Raw genomic sequence first — 17904 nt, 5'->3', positions numbered from 1 at the left:
TTGGACAACACAAACATGGAGTTCACTCTAACAGTTGTTCACTCTAACAGTTGAGTGAATTAAATGTATCAATACAATTGATTACATTGATGTTACATTGATTTGAGGCTGATAATATAAGTTATGCCTGATGACATCCTGTGTCAGCTGTCATAAATACACACTGGAAAAAAAAAAACATAAAGCTTCTGTTTTCCAAACAAACATTGAGTCAGGTGCCTTACTTAACAGTTCTCTTTCAGCAGGAACAAATGTGCCCCCATGTGACTGATATTGACATTGCAGAAATGCTGCAGTTGTTAGTTGTCGTCTTTAGCATGTCTTTCTGATGTGCGTGTACCTTTCTGAACAAATGGAGTGTTCATTTTTATGTGGACTTCGCAGATGTGCCACTCTAGAGTTGACCTATTTAAAATGGAATCAATCTGACATCCGGACACTAGATGTCGGCAGTGTTCACAATTTCATGCTGGCTACTGCTGGTATGTTTATGTCACGTGACAGGAAAAACACCGTTGGAACTGCTGTCATATCAGGAAGCGTTGTCTTATTTATGTGTGACTTTGGAAAGCGAGCAAGAGAATGTATTAGTTTTGTTGGTAGTTTTATCAATATGATCTCTGCGGAGTAAAGATAACCAAATTGTTCAGTATACTTTGTTGCATCGTTAGCTGGTCAGTTTAGTATCACAGTTAGCTGTGGCAGTGAGTTTCACAACAGAAGTACACTACTAGCTAGCATAGTTGCGCTATCCTGGGAGCTGCTAGCTACTTCACGTTCACGTTCACGTTATCTACCCAGTCACAACCTTGTCTCCATTGCATTTTTGCAGTCCAGTCACCACAATGCCATTTTGACAACGACATCTTTTTGAACTGTTGTGTTCTGATATTTTGCCGCTGGGGAGGACTGTCAGACACCAGCTTGGGGAACTAAGTTAGGTTTTGAATAACAAGCTAACAAGTTTACTGCTCATATTTTGTTGACAAGGACACGTTCAGTTGTCAGCTAGCTGATTGGCTTGCTGGATTGTGTTTGAAAATGGAATTGAATTATCAGAACGACTAAAAACACATTGATATATGCAGCAAAATGGTAAGTTGTCACATTTTGTTAATGCTGTGTTGGTATTTTAGAGTGACAGGACCAACTCCCCCAGTGCTGTCTAGATATCCGAGCTAGCGAAACTGTCTCATCGATTGTTTAGCGTAACATGACTGCCAGTTTACATCTTAGAAAAAAATGGTACATTTGAGATTAGAAAGTTTTCAGTATGCTATGAAACGTTGGTTCGCCCAACACATTTCACGCTCTAGGTGTTGTGAAGCTAGCTAACGTCACGTAGTGTTGCACTAGACAGTAGCTAGCATAGCTAGCTTGCCAGGGAATTAATGTCACGTTGCCAAGTGGTGATATGTCAACGTTTAGTTGCCTCTACGAGGTGATCCTTAACATGAAATTGGGCTTTTTGAAACTCAGTGCTGGTCACAGTTAAATGATAAACATGCTGCCTCAACGCCAGCCTAGTTGGCTATCTAGCTAACTAGCTATGTGGACTTTGACAAGTTCAAATAACCTAACGTTAGCTTAGCTGGCCGGCTACCTGCATTTCAGTATCACAAATTCAAGCTCTCTAAAGCTTAACTAATTTGAGGTTCCAATGTGCTTAAGTAAGTGTTTCATTTGTGTCTGTGATGTAGTTATTATCTTAATTTTCGAACCCCCTCAAGCAATACTGACTGCCTCGTCTAACGTTAAATGTTAGTTGGCTTCATAACTTTACCTACATTAGACCCTGTTGCCTGTGCCGTCTGCTTTGTTACTGTTGTGGAAAATAACTTCAGGTCAACCATGTGGGCTTGACAGTTGTTTGGTCAGATACATTCACAGAGATCAGATGAAATCTACTAATGCCAAGCAATGTTTTATTTGCTTGTGTTTCTCAACTCAGACTTCAGACTCATGGTGTGAACGCTGACCCCCCACCCCTTAACTCTCCCCTTCCACGCAACTCATAATGTTGGAGGGACTTGTTGCCTGGGTATTGAATACATACCTTGGCAAGTATGTCAGCAACTTGAACACTGATCAGCTCTCCATCGCCCTTCTCAAAGGTATGGTGCATAAATACTGTAACTTGGTCAGCAATGCTCTTTCAGCCTTCAGTGTTCGCATGCCGGGCCTCACTGTGATATTGCTTGTTGCAGGGGCGGTGGAGTTGGAGAATCTACCCCTGCGGAAGGATGCTCTGAGAGGGTTTGATTTGCCATTTGAAGTCAAAGCAGGTACGTGAGTTTTATTTTCCCACAGTGGTTGCTCACATGCATCTTTGTCAGTAGTCCTTGTGGCATAGGGTTAATGTGCTAGAGTCAATGCGAATTTTTTCTCGTTGTTTTGCAAGTCGCTTTGGACAGAAGCGTCTGCTAAATACCTAAACTATAACTATAGAAGCGCTCTGATAGGCACAGCTTTATTACAGTTTTTAATTTTTTCTTTATTACATACAGATCTCTGTATGATGCCAGTTTTGCAGTCCCAGTACTGAGATTGTTTACTTGGCATAGCTGCAGAAAGATGGAATGTAGATATGCTTCTCTGCTGAGAAAAGAATGTAATGTTATTGTTTGGCCTTGTCATGTGCAGTATTTCACGTTGGTGAACTCTATGGTTGTTCTAGGCTTTATAGGAAAAATCACCCTGCAGATCCCATTCTATCGGCCGCACAGTGAACCATGGGTTATCTCCATGTCGCAGCTGAACTTGATTATCGGGCCTGCCCGCCCCGAGGAATTTGACGAGGAGAAAGAGAAGGAGGAGGAGCTTGAGCGCAAGAAACAGCTGCTCAAGGCACTGGAGGACAAGTGGAAGGTGGGAGGAAAACTGGCTGGACCTGTCAGATGAAAAGCATAATGATGAAAAGTTGTTTGGGCTATGGCAGATGAACCGTGATCTTTCTGTCGGTGGAGATTTGTGTTGCTGCTGAATGTCACAAGAACTCTACAAACTCATTGATGCACAGTGCTACCACAAGCATGATTGGTTCATACTTAATGATAACAAATCTCTCCAGAGTTGGCAAATGATGTATTGCCATTATATCTGAGGTTTCATTCAAATGCTGTGGCAAAAGAGAGTGTATAATCTATGAATGTGCTTTCATAAATTCATTTGTCCTTTGCTGTAGAGCGAGTGTGAGCAGAAAGGTGAATCATACTGGTACTCAGCCACTGCCTCGGTGGTCACCAGAATAGTGGAAAACATTGAGGTAAGCCACGGGTTTAAAGCAAGATAGAGTGCATATTCACTAGTGTATTGCAGTGTTTACTGCTTGGAGTTGATCTCCATAATTCTGTTAAATACAGTTTTTTTTATTCTTTTAATTTGGGATTTATAGTTAAATGAAAGAAAATAACATGATAGATATAATCCTTAAATCCCCTTGAGAAATACTGACCCACTCTCAGATGACACAGAATAAACTGTCCTGCACTGTACAGTTTTAGCCATGGAGTGCTGACCCAGTAACGGCTTACTGTCGAGTATTCTGCTCTTCTTAAATTGTCTTCTAAAGCAAAATCTCTTGTTTTTTTGTCCTCCTACTGGTTTCTTTTTAGCTGAACGTTCAAGGTGTTCATTTAAGATTTGAAGATGACTTTTCTAATCCGGGGAAGCCATTTGCTTTTGGAGTGTGCATCAAGAACGTGTCTGCTCAGAACTCGGCCACAGAACCGGTGAGCCACCCATCTTTCTCCAAACCAATGTGCCAATCGTAAACAAACATTGGGACTACAATTGTGAACTCTTGTTTTTACGTATGTAAATGGCATACATTTGTAGTTAATACATAATTACTGTATATCTATATACACACACACACACACACACACACAAATATTGTAATTTCTGAAGTGGTAAGAGATGTTGTTCGGCCCACAGGCTCAGAAGCTCATGCGACAGAAGCAGCTGGAGGTTGAGGAGTTCAGCGTCTACTGGGACACCAGCAGCACAATGCTGGGTGATCTGCCCACCTCTGAGATTCAGGTATGCATCTGTGAATCATTTTGTGATTTGCTTGTTAGAGTAAAGTGTTGATTTAGTTCTAAAGTGGGTTCTGTTATTCAGATTTATTTTGTTTAATAAAACTGCTCTGTCATTCTCCAAAAAGCATTATGATATGTTATAATGACTGTCCTGAAAGTAACTCTTCTTGCTAAATTTATATGTAGCTGCAATTGCAGTTGTGCTATTTGTGCTGTTTGTCATCTTTGTTTATAATGCTGGCAAGTGCTGTGTGAATCCTCTTAACTCCCTCCACCCTCGTTACCGTCTCCTCTCCCCACACAGGAGACCATGACCAAGTGCATGCAGAGCCGAGAGCACCAGTACATCTTTGAGCCGGTGTGTGCCTCTGTGCTCCTGCGGAGGAATGCCTCCAAAGAACCGCTCCGCTCACGCCACACCCCTCGCATCCATGGCCAGGTGCAGCTGGAGCCCCTGGCACTCAAGCTCTCCCAGGTACACAACCACGGCACCTAACAGCAACAAAATGACAGTGGGCTTCATTTAATCCAGAGAGGCTGAAATCGGATATAAAAAAACAGATTAGGTGCAGAATTTAATATAAAGTTGTATAAATGAGAAGGCACTTTTTACATTGCAGTAAATCATATAGCTGATTGCTGTACGTAGATGTAAGGAAACATCTACATTTTATCTTGAGGCTGCTTCAGAAGCACTGTGCCCAGCACAGTTTCTGACAACCTTTTTCCCTGTTTGGAGTGGAGCGTTTTTCTTTTTAAAGTGCTGAGAGATTCTGTCCTCCACAACTACAGGTGCAGTACCAACAGATCATGGCCTTCCTCAAGGAGCTTGTCCGTCGCGAGAGAGAAATGCTGTTTCGCAAGTGGAGGCCTAAAGTTCCCATCACAGGAAAGTGAGTTGATTGGTTGTTATTCCAGTTGTTGTATTAAAATGTGATCAGTTTGGCTCTTCAACCCGTTCCGTATTCAGGACATCTCAGAAAAAATCAGATATTTTACAATGTGTAATACACAGCTTCCACAAACCTTTGAAGGCAGCTTCAAGTTGTCACTTGTAATCATCTCCTGAAATGTTTCTCATACCAAATAACGTTTCCCCCGGTCTCTGTAGCTGCCGACAGTGGTGGATGTTTGCTATCAATGCCAACCTGAGCACCATCCAGGAGCAGAGGCGGCGGCGGAACTGGAACTTTGCTCTGCAGAGGGCACGGGACGCCACGCTCTACACCGACCTGTATGTCCAGAGGCTTAAGGGCCTCCCTCTGAGCCCCCAGCAGGAGGTAGGAGCAATCACTCCCCAACACACTCGCCTCAGGGTGGGGATTTAACAGGGCGGATTCCAGGTTTATATATAAACTTGAACTAAAGTACAATAACAAACCAAAATGTTTGCAAAGTATTGTTTGTGTGTGTTTATGGCATGATGTCATTATATACCGTAAGTATATATTTATGAAGTGGATAATTAATCACATTTACATTCACACAGTCATTTAGCAGACGCTTTTGTGCGACGTACAAGGGAGAGGCATTCATTTCTACCTTTGGTTCCGGACTCATGTGCGATTTGTGTTTTGACCAGGACGAGCTGGAAAGGGTGGAAGAGGAGCAGTCCCTGGAGGAGCTGCAGAGCCTGAGAGAGATCATTCATGACCGCTTCCGTAAACAGGAGGAGATTGCAGAGGCAAGCCAAGATGACTTAAGAGAGCATTAGCATAAACAGCATTAAGGCCCCGGCCAGCTTTGAAGTGTCACTGAGATCACTGCTGGTCTGTCACGGAGAACATCCTAGAGTAGTTGTCTAAGTATTGCCTGTGTGTCAGGTTTTCTATACCGCTACCAATTAAAGGAGCATTGCTATTGTCAGTAAAATGTGAAAATATGTAGTCATTCCTTTTGTGCAAGACAAACACTGATAATACTGGCTCAGTGGGAAAAGGCAGTGAAGCGGGCGTGGTACAGTTCCTCCCGTTAACTGAATCATATCTAGTTAATGACAAAGGAATACAGATGCTGTCACAGGTCATTAGGCTGAGGTGGATGAATTTTTTTTTTTTACATCGTCACTACAGTTGCATAGAGTGAGTTTACGAACTGAAACCAAAATGTTTTGACATCGTCAGTACAGTTGCATAGAGTGAGTTTACAAACTGAAACCAAAATGTTTTGACATCGTCAGTAAAGTTGCATAGAGTGAGTTTACAAACTGAAACCAAATGCAGGAGAAGTAGAAGAGTAATGGCCCCAAATGGTGTATTGGTTAATGGTGTGTTTGTTACTTTCTTGTCCTCTGGCCCATCCAAAACAGAGTTTAAGAGAGCCCATCTCAGACCCTGTCCCCTCTTCTCCGACGGGCTCCATTCCCAAGAGTGGGAGCTCTGGGATGGTCCAGTACCTGCAGTCCTGGTTCCCTGGCTGGGGCGGATGGTACGGAGACTCGCATGGCCCAGAGATCGGACCTGATGGGCAGGGAATGGCTCCAGATGACCTTCTGCCAGGCCATGGCTCATGGGACATACTAGGTCAGCCTGTTTAATGGCATCACTGGTTAATGAATGAGCTCTATGTCTGTCTAGCTCAGTTGGTAGAGCTGGCCACTAGCATTTCAGAAGGATTTCAGGAAGTTACATTACTGATAGAAATATATCCTAACTACTATTCTTAAGTGCTTGTGATAAAGATACCTACTAGATGATTGCTTGCCGGTTTGTGATTGTGAGCCCCTGTTTTGGATGAATGATAAAATGAATGAATAACCATGACCACACTTACACTTACACTTTTCTAGGAAGCCCAAAGCCCTTTAAATATAATTCACATCTCAAGGAACTCTACTGATTTGACTTCGTTGTCAATAAAACAATTTAAATGTAAAACCAAATCACTTTAAATCTGGAGGGATATATTCATAGATTAGAAGTGAATCAGTAGAAACTAAATCCGCTACCTTTGCAGCTGACCCAGATGAGCTGTTTGACCCTTTGGAAGACTCCCAATCTCTCAACACCTTCACAAGGAGGGATCACCTTTTTGCTCGGCTGGACTTTTTGCTAGAGAAGGCATCTGTGACACTTTTACATCAAGAGAAGACCGCCTCCGCATCCAAAGAGAGTGGTGTCATTCAGCTGGAATTTTCAGGTGACGCAGTGTGTTATTACTCTCATGAGAAGAGCTTTTGGGTGTAATAACTGTGTTGCTTGTAGGGTTGTGGATTTGAGCTGAGTGGTTTGGATTTGCAGAGGTCAAGATTGGTGTGGAGTCCCTTCCTCGATCTGAGTCCTCCTTGCTGTCTGTTAAGCTGGGAGGCCTGTTTCTGAGAGACCTAACCACCCAGGGCACAATCTTCCCTGTCCTTGTCTCTCCCAAAACAGTAAGAGCATTTGGATTAGTTGTATTTATTGTGAGGGAATGCCTTTTATATAGATGCTGTAGCACTACTTCATGGAATATTTCATGCTACCTTAAAAATGGCAGTGCTTTCCCCATCTGTTTTCTTAGTTTTTTTTTTATATCTGTTTTTTTTTTTTTTTTCTCTTCAAGGATAAGGTTGTTGTGACCTTAAATCAACCTTTTGGACAGCCTTCAAGTACAGATTCAGGTTTGTATATGAAAGTATATTATGACAGTTTCAGTTCCTCAAGGTCTTTTATATTTGACTCCTTCTGGTGGACACCCTACAGACTTATGGGTCGGACTTTGACCTTTTGGTGGCATCTCATAAGCACCTCAGTTTGTCTCGACATTTCTTCAACATTTCTATTTGAAAAAGTATAACATTTTGAGTCACTCTGCAAATGAGTGGAATTAGGATATCATGTATGGAAATGTTTAAAAGCATTCACTAAAGCGAATGTCGTTTTATTGCTTTGTAGAAAATAAAATGTCTTTCATCCATTTTGGGCACCTTTTGTCATAGGCTTATATTTGCCGTATATTTTTGCAAAATGGAGCATTGTGGTTAAAAAAAACGATCTAGAACAAACAATAAATGTCTTGTTTCCTGCTGTTGCTTATAGCCCCTGGCATGGAGTCCTCTTCTGCTCCTGTCTTTGAGATGATCTATGAGCGCAACCCAGTCAGAAGTAAATATGAGAGGCGCTTGGAGGTCAACACTAGTCCTCTGAACATCATTTACAATCCCCAGGCCATTAAGAAGGTGGCAGACTTTTTCTACAAGGGCAGGGTCCACACCTCAGGTACTGTATAATTACATCCTACGTTTAGATACATGCTCTTGCTGTCTATTTTTAGTTGTGGCCGAGGGAGTGATTGTGCTTTTATTTGTGTCTTTTTGGCTCAGGGTTTGGATACCAGTCTGAGTTGGAACTGAAAGTAGCTGAGGCAGCCAGGAAACAGTACAACAAGCTGAAGATGCAGACCAAAGCAGAAATCAGGCAGACTATCGATCAGCTGCTTGTCGGGGAGTTTATTGTACGTAGGGATCTTAATATAAATGTTTGTGTGAAATATGACTGTGAACATATATATATGAACTAATACAAATGAGATTTTTGCTCATTCGCTCTACCTAAACATTTGCCCCTGCCTTTACAGGAGAACAGTATGCGATGGACAATGAAGCTAGATATATGTGCTCCACAAGTGATCTTTCCTGATGACTTTCAGTCAGGAGATCCCATGTTGGTGGTGGTTGACCTTGGTCGAATCCTTCTCACTAATTTTCAAGGTATGAGGTGAATTTAAAGCGCTGAGATCGCTAATCTCCTGTGACATTTGCTATGCTATGCAACTGTAATTTCAGTTTCTCAGCCTATGATTCAAGTTTAAACTTTCTTCTTAACAGAGGATTCAAAACCAAAAGTGAAGACCACACTGTCAGAAGGAGATGACTTGAGTGATGAAGAGTACCAGACGCCGCTAGCGACGCCACCAGAGTCTCCTCCACCGGAACCAGAAGCTGAGTTCAAAGACCGGATGAAGAGCCCTGAACTGCCTAGCCTCTCGTCAGCTGAAGCTGCCTATTCCTACAGCAAAAACCTGTACGAGAAGTACTCCCTGTCCTTCAATGACCTTCAGATCATGGTCGGCCGCTACAAGGACAACTGGAAACACCTGCAGGAGAACGAGGTCGGCCCTACCCATGTGGTGGAGAAGTTCAATGTGCTGTTGCAGCTCGAGCAGAGGCTCCGCTACACCTCGGACCCCCAGCTGCCTGGGGCAGTTCTCTCAGGCACCCTCCCCGACCTCAAGGTGCACATCAACCTGGAGAAGATGACTGCGCTGAGGAGCTGCCTGACTCGTCTGGGCAGTACGACAGCTGAGGAAGATAAGGGCGATGAAAATGGAGAGAGTCTCAAGTCTCCTGACCCCTTGACCCTACGCCATGAGAAGATCTTTCAGAGGGAGGACAGCCAGTGGAAACTGCAGGGGTCTGCCAAAAATCTCACACAGAGCGTGATGACTCTGGAACAGCACACAAGGGAAGTCTTGGTCGAATCCAGGCTCCTTTTAGCAGAATTCAACATCAACTACATGCAACTGGGTGTTGAAAGTGGTGGGAGGTATATATCTGTGCTGAAGGTCTTTGGCACAAACGCTCATTTTGTAAAGCGGCCTTACGATGCTGAAGTGTCCCTCACGGTTCACGGTCTCCTTCTGGTGGACACCCTACAGACTTATGGGTCGGACTTTGACCTTTTGGTGGCCTCTCATAAGCACCTCAGTTTTGACGTGCCTACCGGCAGTCTCCGAGAGAGCCAGCCGACGTCCCCTGTCTCTGCTGATGGAAGGTCCCCTGAGCCTTCAGACCTCCATCGGGAGTCGTCAGGATTGCCTTTTGAGAAGGTGTCTCCCTTGAGTTCATTTCTCAAGGATCAGGAGGTGCTCATTAAACTAGAGTACCAATTTGTTAGCTCAGACTGCCCCTCTATGAACCTGGACAGTTCTCTTCAGGTGACCACCATGCAGGTGAACAACTTGGATATCATCCTCAATCCTGAAACCATGGTGGAATTGCTCAAGTTCCTCCAGCAATCATTCCCAAAGGAAGAAAGCACATGCTCACCCTCAACACAGCAAACATCACCACTTCCCAATGGAGAGGGTCAGGAGGAAAGCTATCAGTCCACCTATGAGCAAAACAAAGAGATTACTGTGGAGATTCACAGGTTGAATCTCCTGCTTCTAAGGACAGTGGCTACAGGTACTGTTCTAGGTGGTGAGAAGAAGGGCATGAAAATCGCTACTGCCAGTATCAATGAGACTAAAGTCAACGTTTCCATGGGAGGCAGATTGGATGTAAATGGTTCCCTGGGATGCATCCAGCTGGTGGACCTAACTCAGGAAGGAGGAAGAGGCCAGTTTGTGGTCAGTATTGGGAATGTAGAAGATATTCCTTCCTCCGAGAGTATGGCTTTCTTCCCTATTGCAGGAATGGCGCCATCGGAAGCTCTGAATTTCCGTCTTCTGGAGAAGTCTCACGGGGAGTGCTCCTTACAGCTCCAGATGGCTTCCTTGCACTACAACCATTCAGCTAAATTCCTGAAAGAGCTCAGCCTATCTGCCAATGAGGTGGAGGACAACTTCCGATCCATGCTGAAGACCGCAGCCTCGAAAGTGTCCACGGTGCTCGTAAACAAAACTGCAGAGTATAGTGGAATGGTGTCACTCTTTGAAACCCCATCTAGGAGATCCAGGACTATGAGTCAGAGTAACTGGCAGCTGGACCCCTTTGATGATGAGGAAGATCTAACCATGCCGGAGGAAGAACCAGGCTTGGATTCTTTTCTGGTGAAGCTAACGTTAAACATCAGCATTGAGTCACCTGTTGTGTCAATTCCTAGAAAACCTGGCCACTCAGAGCTTCTCGTCGGACATCTTGGGAGCATAACAATCCAGAATTTCGCAGCTGGACAGGACTCAGAGGTGGAACGATTACAAGTTGAAGTGAAAGACATAAGACTGTACTCACTTAACACCTGTCACCTGGTGCAACGAAAGGGATTTAGAAGTGATGTCAGCGCCAACCCCAGTTTCTCCCCCTCACATAATGGAAGTGTCAATCAGGATGAGCCCCAGTTCACACGACATGACTTCTTTGAGTTTCTAAGTAGGGGAAAAGGTGTGGTATTTTTTTTGTTAGATGATTACATGACATTTAACTGAATCCCTCAGAAGGAGATTCTAGCATTCTATGTTTGAAAGATTAAAGCTTTTGTTTGCACTCAGATTGCATTTGGCTGCTTACTGAAGAAAAGCACTGAATAGTATATGTGATGTGAATAGTAGCCAGTGCATCCAACATCTCATTTAAAAAAATGTGTAGCCCTGATAACATTACTGATTACGTTGCATTAATGATTTCTATTATCCCCCTCAGCATTCCATATTCTGAAAGACACCACCATACAGTTCACCCTGGAGAAGGTCCCCATAGATGAAGACAGCCAGTTCACCTATCTGACATGTGATGAGTCATTTCATAGCACTGGATTACTCAGAGTGGAGGGCAAGTTTGTCAATGCTGTCCAGGTAAAGTGTCTTACAGTAGTTCTGTAGGCAGTTTTGCATAATTCAAGAATGTCATAATGAAGGTATGGTTTCAATAATATATAAAAAAAAAGGTGTTTTTTTTTTTCCTGTCTTTTGTTATTATTTTACAGGTTTGTCTGTGCAAACCAGTGTATGAGCAGGTCCTCCAGACTCTGGATAACCTCTCCCTTATCGAAGAACAGCGGGCAACACCAAGCCAACCACCAACCCCACCCCCTCCTACCCCATCTTCCACCAAGCCACACCGCTTCCCAGACCCACAGGGGGGGCTTTTTGCACGTGACCCTCCCCACCTCAACCTGTCTTACTCCTCTCTGTCCTCCTCCCTCTCCACCCCTCTCCCTCGCCAGACCCACAGTCCTCCTCTTCAGCCCCCTTCATTCACCCAAGTGAGGACCACCTTCCGTGTGGCTGAGCTCCAGGTGCAACTCAGCGCTGACCTTTCCCAAGGCTCCCAGGGTTTGGTCAGCCTCCGGTTCCAGGACCTTGAAGGGGAATTCACCAAAGATCACCCTCATGTGCTGTCAGTCCAGCTTGCTCTACGCTCCTTGCTCATGGAAGATCTGCTGGAACAGAACCCCGAATCCAAGCACAAGCATCTCATCGTGTCTCGAGGGGCCCCCAAACCTTCCACCTTCACCCCCAAGGAGTACCTCTCCCAGTCCTGCCCCTCCTCATCTAATGCGATGTACCCCGAAATGCCTCGTTCCCTGCCAGCTCACATGGAGGAGGCTCAGAACGTCTTCCAGTTCTACCAGAGGCACCCCAGTGCACCTTCGCCTGCCAATCGGAAGAAGAAGAAGGACCCTGCCTGCCCCTGCACACCTCCCCCATCCCCGTCACGGAACACCCCTTCTCCTCAACCGCCGCCCGATTTCGACGATACGCTGGTGCACATCAACGTGCTGATGGTGGACAAGCGCCACCCAGAGTTCCAGACCCGTTACGGCAGCATCGGGCGCAGCATAGATGTTGACTTCAACTGCCTGGACGTCCTCATCACCCTACAGACCTGGGTGGTCATTCTGGACTTCTTCAGCATCGGCTCTACGGCCAACAACCACGGCGTGAAGGTGCCGGCTAACGCTCCACAGCCTATGCCCGGGCACCCCTTGGGCAATGACTGCCCCAGTGACCTGGAGGATATCTACCCTGAAATGAATGAGGAGGAGCTGGAGGACAGGGTGAACACCAAGCTCGATCTTAAGGTATGTCCTGAGTAATTGTGTATTTTTCTAGTGAGTGTGGGCTTGCCAGTATTTTATCTCAAGTTATTTTTAATCTAACATGAGCAGCCAAATGGGCTAATATTATCGTCACTCAGGAGGACTGGTATGAATGATATATTTATGTTTTGTAAAAATACTCATCTGTGTCTTTCTGGTCAGGTCCACTCATTGTCCCTTGTGCTCAACAAGAAGACCACCGAGCTTGCAAAAGCCAGTGTCTCCAAATTGTTCACTCACATGGAAATGATTGGTTAGAATTTAATAATTCTCATTGCTATTTGATGCTTATGAATCTTTGTTACAGCAGATAAATTATTTAACATTCTTGGTCATCGTTGTTTTTTTGTTTGTGTCTGTTATATGATGGACTGCGTTCTCACTCCTTTCGATGGAATGTGATATCTGCACTACAGATGGGGATCTGGCCTTGCAAGGCAGTTTGGGAAGCTTGTCTCTGAGTGATTTAACGCCTCATGGAGATCTCTACAGGGAGCGGTTCACCACACGGGGAGGAGAGGCTCTTGTCTTCAACATACACAAGTACTTCTCGTCCTCTTGTTTGTTATTGCTGGAGTCCATTATCTTAATGGGAAACTTAATGGGTTTCCTCAGAATTGCTTTCATGGTCATTTAAACTGAGTGGTGGGTGTCATTGGGCTACTGTGTTGTGCAAGTTGAGAGAATTGTGGTTCCATTGTAGTTTGTGTACTTTTGTGCCATTCGTTTGCACTCGAAATTGTAGTTGGGATAAAGATTATTTTCAAGGTTTGGGTTTCCTAGCACAGTTGGAGGAATGCTATTTCCCAACAAGCTGCATAGCACTCTTTTAAGTCATGATGTATTTTTCCCCATTTTCTTATCTGCTGAGTGCATCTTACTGAAAATGTGTTATATTGTTGTGGTTTCTTACTCTCTGAACTGCTTGTCTCCTAAAGGTATGGTGAGCTTGATCCTTACCTGGATAGGGAGTGTGACATAAAGGTGTCTCTCAAGATGGCCTCGGTGCAGTACGTCCACACCCAACGCTTCCAGGCGGAGGTGGTGGCCTTCATCCAGCACTTCACCCAGCTCCAAGACGTCCTGGGCAGGCAGAGAGCTGCAGTTGAGGGCCAGGCTGTGAGTAGGCTGCTGGGGGCAGGGGGTCATGAGGGTTTTTATCTTTTCATTGCTGTTGGGATACACACAGGGAATTCCTTTCTGTATTAGCAGCTATGGTGTTAAACAGGTCTTACCAGGTCCTGCGTCAGAGTCTTTATAAACTTGTGGCGAGACACTGGAATGTCTGGTGTCTGGAATGGAATGTGATCATATTTTTTGTTTTCTTTGTGACCTTGCATACAGGCATGCTGGTAATCTTTACAGCCAGACATTCTTATTTGTCTGAATTCGTTATCTATGAGACAGAAACCAGCTAAAAATGTACCATCTACAGAATGTATTTATATAATCTGTTGTTATTTAAGGTTTACTCCATTAGCAGCTACTTGCCTTTTCTTCCAATTTAAGCCTTTCCCTCTTTCTCAATCATATCGCTAAATTGTACAGTGGGCAAACATACTAACACGTGCATGTTCTTTCATTTGCTGTCGTTTACCTAAGGAAGAGAGCGAGGGCTTGTTGTTGTGGCCAGAGTGCTTGCTGTTAAAATTAGCCAGCACTGGTCCAGGTGCGGTTCAGACTATTATATCCCTCACCCGCTGTGAAGGCATAGTTTGACCCAAGGAGTTGTCAGCTCCCATTTCCTCCAACCGAAGTGGCAATTGGAGGAATGTGTGAACGTGTCCTTGGGGCGTGATGAGGAGGGAACCTGAGCTCCTGTCCTTTCCAACTGGTCCCCTAATCTCAAGCCACTGGCCTCCAGGCGTTGGTTTGGAGCGCCGCATTACAAAAGCTTAATGGATCATTGGTCTCCATTGATTTCACTTTTGAGTTTTAAGTTGATCGCTTCCAAAAGTTCAACAGTAATCTATTTATGCAGCTTTCCCACTGCCCAATCCTGCATCCATCTAGTCTCTAGCTGCTTAAGGACTCATTGTACAACTCCGCACAGGTGTCTGGCTGCATTGTTGCTGTTGCTGAGTGCACTTGAGTTTCTGAGGTGCTGGAGTTTTGGGGATCTGATTTAGCTAGCATGCACATCTCTGGCACAAATCATTTAATTTCCCTGGGAAGACAAACAAGTTTGTTTGATGCATCATTCCATGATGTCCACCTTGTACTTCTTGTCCATGAGCATCAGCTCATTGTGAATCTTTAGGTGATGAAAGTGAGATTTTGCTGTGGTGCAGTCTAAAACGCTTGTGTTTATGTATTTGTCTGTGGTCAGCTCATTATTGGCAGAAATAAAAGGGGTTTAGACTCCATCACGAGGGCTTCTGATTGAAGGGGTGTTAAGTCAGCATCTTCAGTCAGTCTCTCCATCACAAGGGCTTCTGATTGAAGGGGTGTTAAGTCAGCATTTTCAGTCAGTTTCTCCTACATGCCACCCCTGACCCTTGACCTCTGCCCCCCTCCCTGACAGGTGCGAGAGCGCTCCCAGCGGGCGTCACGCGTGCTGCTGGACATTGAGGCGGGCGCGCCGGTGCTGCTGATCCCCGAGAGCTGGCGCTCGCCCCGCCTCATCGTGGCCAACCTGGGCCAGCTGCGCGTGCGCAACAGCTTCCTGCCCGCCGGCACGCACGGCACCTTCTCTCTCAGAGACAAGGTAGAGAAACTTACCATGGCACATGCCTTTTTCCCCTCGCTGGTGAGTCCTGCCCTTCCACACCACCGCGCTATGCCACCACACCACATCATACCACCGCCTAGCACATCATGTGACATTCATGGAGCAGTTTCTCTTTTTTAACTCTCTACTCTTAGCACTATGTCAATCATAAGAAATTAGTATTGAGTTATTCATAAGAAATTAGTATTAAGTTAATCATAAGAAATTAGTATTAAGTTAATCATGAGAAATTACTACAGGGATATATACATTATAGGTTTCACCTTCCTACCAAGGAATGGGCTTGTTAATAAAATGTTATGAAAACAGGACACTCTTGCTGCAAGTACACCTGCTTTGCTAAGATGTGTATATACTGTATGATGTCAGGAGGAAAGTGCTTCATGGATGTAGTCCGTCTTATTATCTTCTAATCGGGGCATGACCTAATAACAGCCCTACTGGTGTGGAGGAGGTTGGTAGTTCACTCACCAATCATAATATAGTAATAACATAGTCTTGACATGTTTAACATGCATGCAACTTCATCACATCCATAATTCTAATCCATCATTTTTGTCATCCAGTGTATAATATTGTTGCTCATGTGGTGTTGTTACGATCCTTGTGTTGAGATTCACAGCAGTTATCACGTGTGCCTTCTTTTTTTTGTGAAGAATTTGATTTTGCATGCCAATTCATACAAGGACCCAGCCTACTATAAGGTATCAGGGTGTGTCCGCATGTGGTGGTTCACCTGAGTTGGTTCTTTCCCTCTTCTCTTGTTCATTAATCTCTGGTCTTCTCTGCATGCGTCTCATTTGATATCACGCATGAACTGTGCATGTAAGTTATTAATAATGTGCATTTGTTTATCCTGGTTCCTCTGTTTCAATGATGTTGGAACTTATCCATATATAGCTGGGTTTCCATCCAACTTTTGAATGCGCATTTTGAATATTCAAATAAGAAATCCTGACTGGACACATTTCAAATTCGCATTAGATTTTGCACCACAGATAAAGGGAGACTTAGTCAGACAAATGTAGAAAAATAAGGAACAAGGTTTTATTTATAATGGCGCAAAACGAGGAAGAGAGATCATGGCTTCACATAACGATTCTCCAGCTTCTCTGATTAGAAAAGAGAAGGTCTCAGATTAAGTATCGTAGGTGACAGGGAGGGCGTTTAATCACCGGGCCCATCTTATGTAGGTCACACTGAGTCATAAGAATCACCAGGCTTCCATCGTCAATTGTGATCTAGATTTACGATCGATGTCTAATGACGCAGAGAATGCAAGGAGTAACAGTGACACTGAACTCAAACACACACACACACACACACACACACACACACACACACACAGTCCCAGAAACGTTCCATTCTTATCTCTGTCTCTAAGAACACAGGGATAGGATATACTCACAGATACACATAGATATAAGAACATAGTCACGCATGAGAACACACATACATTCTTCTACTTAACCCCAGCTCTGAATATAAGAGAAGACATTAATTCTGATTTGCACTCCTTCAGTCCCCTTTTCAAGTGTTTAATGACTTAACCTATATACAGTGCCCTCCACAATTATTGGGACCCTTAGTGAATGTGACCAAAACAGGCTATGAAAAAATATGTCTTTGCTGTTTATCCTCTCGGTCTTTTACTCAAAATATTCACAAAAATCTTACCTTTCCATTGAAGTAAAATTATTGAAAGAATTTTTTTTTTTTTTACGAAGTGCGACAAAAAGTTGTTGAGCTGCAGAAATCCGGAAAAGGATATAAGAAAATATCTTAACAGTTGAAAATACCCATTTCCACAATCAGGGCAATAGTTAAGAAGTTCAAAGCGACAGGAGATGTAAGGAATCAGCCTGGAAGAGGACCTATCTGTAAATTGACCCCACGCACCGTGAGGAGGATGGTTCGACTGGCAAAAGAATCTCCAAGGATCACAGCTGGAGAATTGCAGAGGTAAATTGAGTCTTGGGTTCAGAAAGTCTCCAGAACTACCATCAGACACCACCTCCATCACCACAAATTGTTTTGGAGGGTTGCCAGAAAAAAGCCTCTGCTGTCAATCAACAACAAACTAAAGCGCCTACAGTTTGCCAAATGTAAGTCAGACTTTCAATGGGACCGAGTTATATGGTCAGATGAGACCAAAATAAAGCTTTTTGGCAACAAACATCAAAGGTGGGTTTGGCGTAGACAGAAAGATAGCCATACAGAAGAGACCCCCATACCCAATGTGAAGTATGGTGGCGGATCTTTGATGTTGTGGGGCTGTTTTTCTTCCAAAGGCCCTCGACATCTTGTTAGGATACATGGTATCATGGACTCCATCAAATACCAGCAGATATTAAATGAAAACCTAACAGCCCCCTCTAGGAAGCTTAAAATGGGC

The 17904-nt window shown here is 44.2% G+C and overlaps 1 protein-coding gene across 1 annotated transcript; it reads left to right on the top strand.

Moving 5' to 3' along the window:
• The first annotated feature begins 497 nt into the window (after positions 1 to 497).
• Positions 498 to 17112, top strand: LOC122131949 (vacuolar protein sorting-associated protein 13D-like). The gene is made up of 25 exons (XM_042706670.1): positions 498 to 1095; positions 1952 to 2114; positions 2208 to 2285; positions 2678 to 2868; positions 3185 to 3265; positions 3615 to 3731; positions 3937 to 4041; positions 4345 to 4515; positions 4833 to 4933; positions 5152 to 5320; positions 5623 to 5724; positions 6349 to 6562; positions 6996 to 7178; positions 7280 to 7410; positions 7581 to 7638; positions 8057 to 8236; positions 8341 to 8471; positions 8595 to 8727; positions 8845 to 11121; positions 11380 to 11531; positions 11663 to 12760; positions 12941 to 13031; positions 13195 to 13321; positions 13717 to 13897; positions 15303 to 17112. Exons 2-25 carry the CDS (start codon positions 2018 to 2020, stop codon positions 15627 to 15629), a joined length of 6495 nt encoding a protein of 2164 aa, XP_042562604.1. The 5' UTR covers positions 498 to 1095; positions 1952 to 2017; the 3' UTR covers positions 15630 to 17112.
• The last annotated feature ends 792 nt before the right edge of the window (positions 17113 to 17904 follow it).

The sequence above is a fragment of the Clupea harengus genome, unplaced genomic scaffold (genome assembly GCF_900700415.2).
Source record: "Clupea harengus unplaced genomic scaffold, Ch_v2.0.2, whole genome shotgun sequence".
Lineage (NCBI taxonomy): Eukaryota > Metazoa > Chordata > Actinopteri > Clupeiformes > Clupeidae > Clupea > Clupea harengus.
This window is presented reverse-complemented; position numbering and strand designations above follow the sequence as displayed.

Coding starts and splice junctions, on each gene's coding strand:
- LOC122131949 (XM_042706670.1), top strand. CDS start 2,018: ATGTTGGAGGGACTTGTTGCCTGGGTATTGAATACATACCTTGGCAAG. Junction 3,732..3,936: donor AGAACTCGGCCACAGAACCG/GTGAGCCACCCA, acceptor TTCGGCCCACAG/GCTCAGAAGCTCATGCGACA. Junction 7,179..7,279: donor CATTCAGCTGGAATTTTCAG/GTGACGCAGTGT, acceptor TTGGATTTGCAG/AGGTCAAGATTGGTGTGGAG.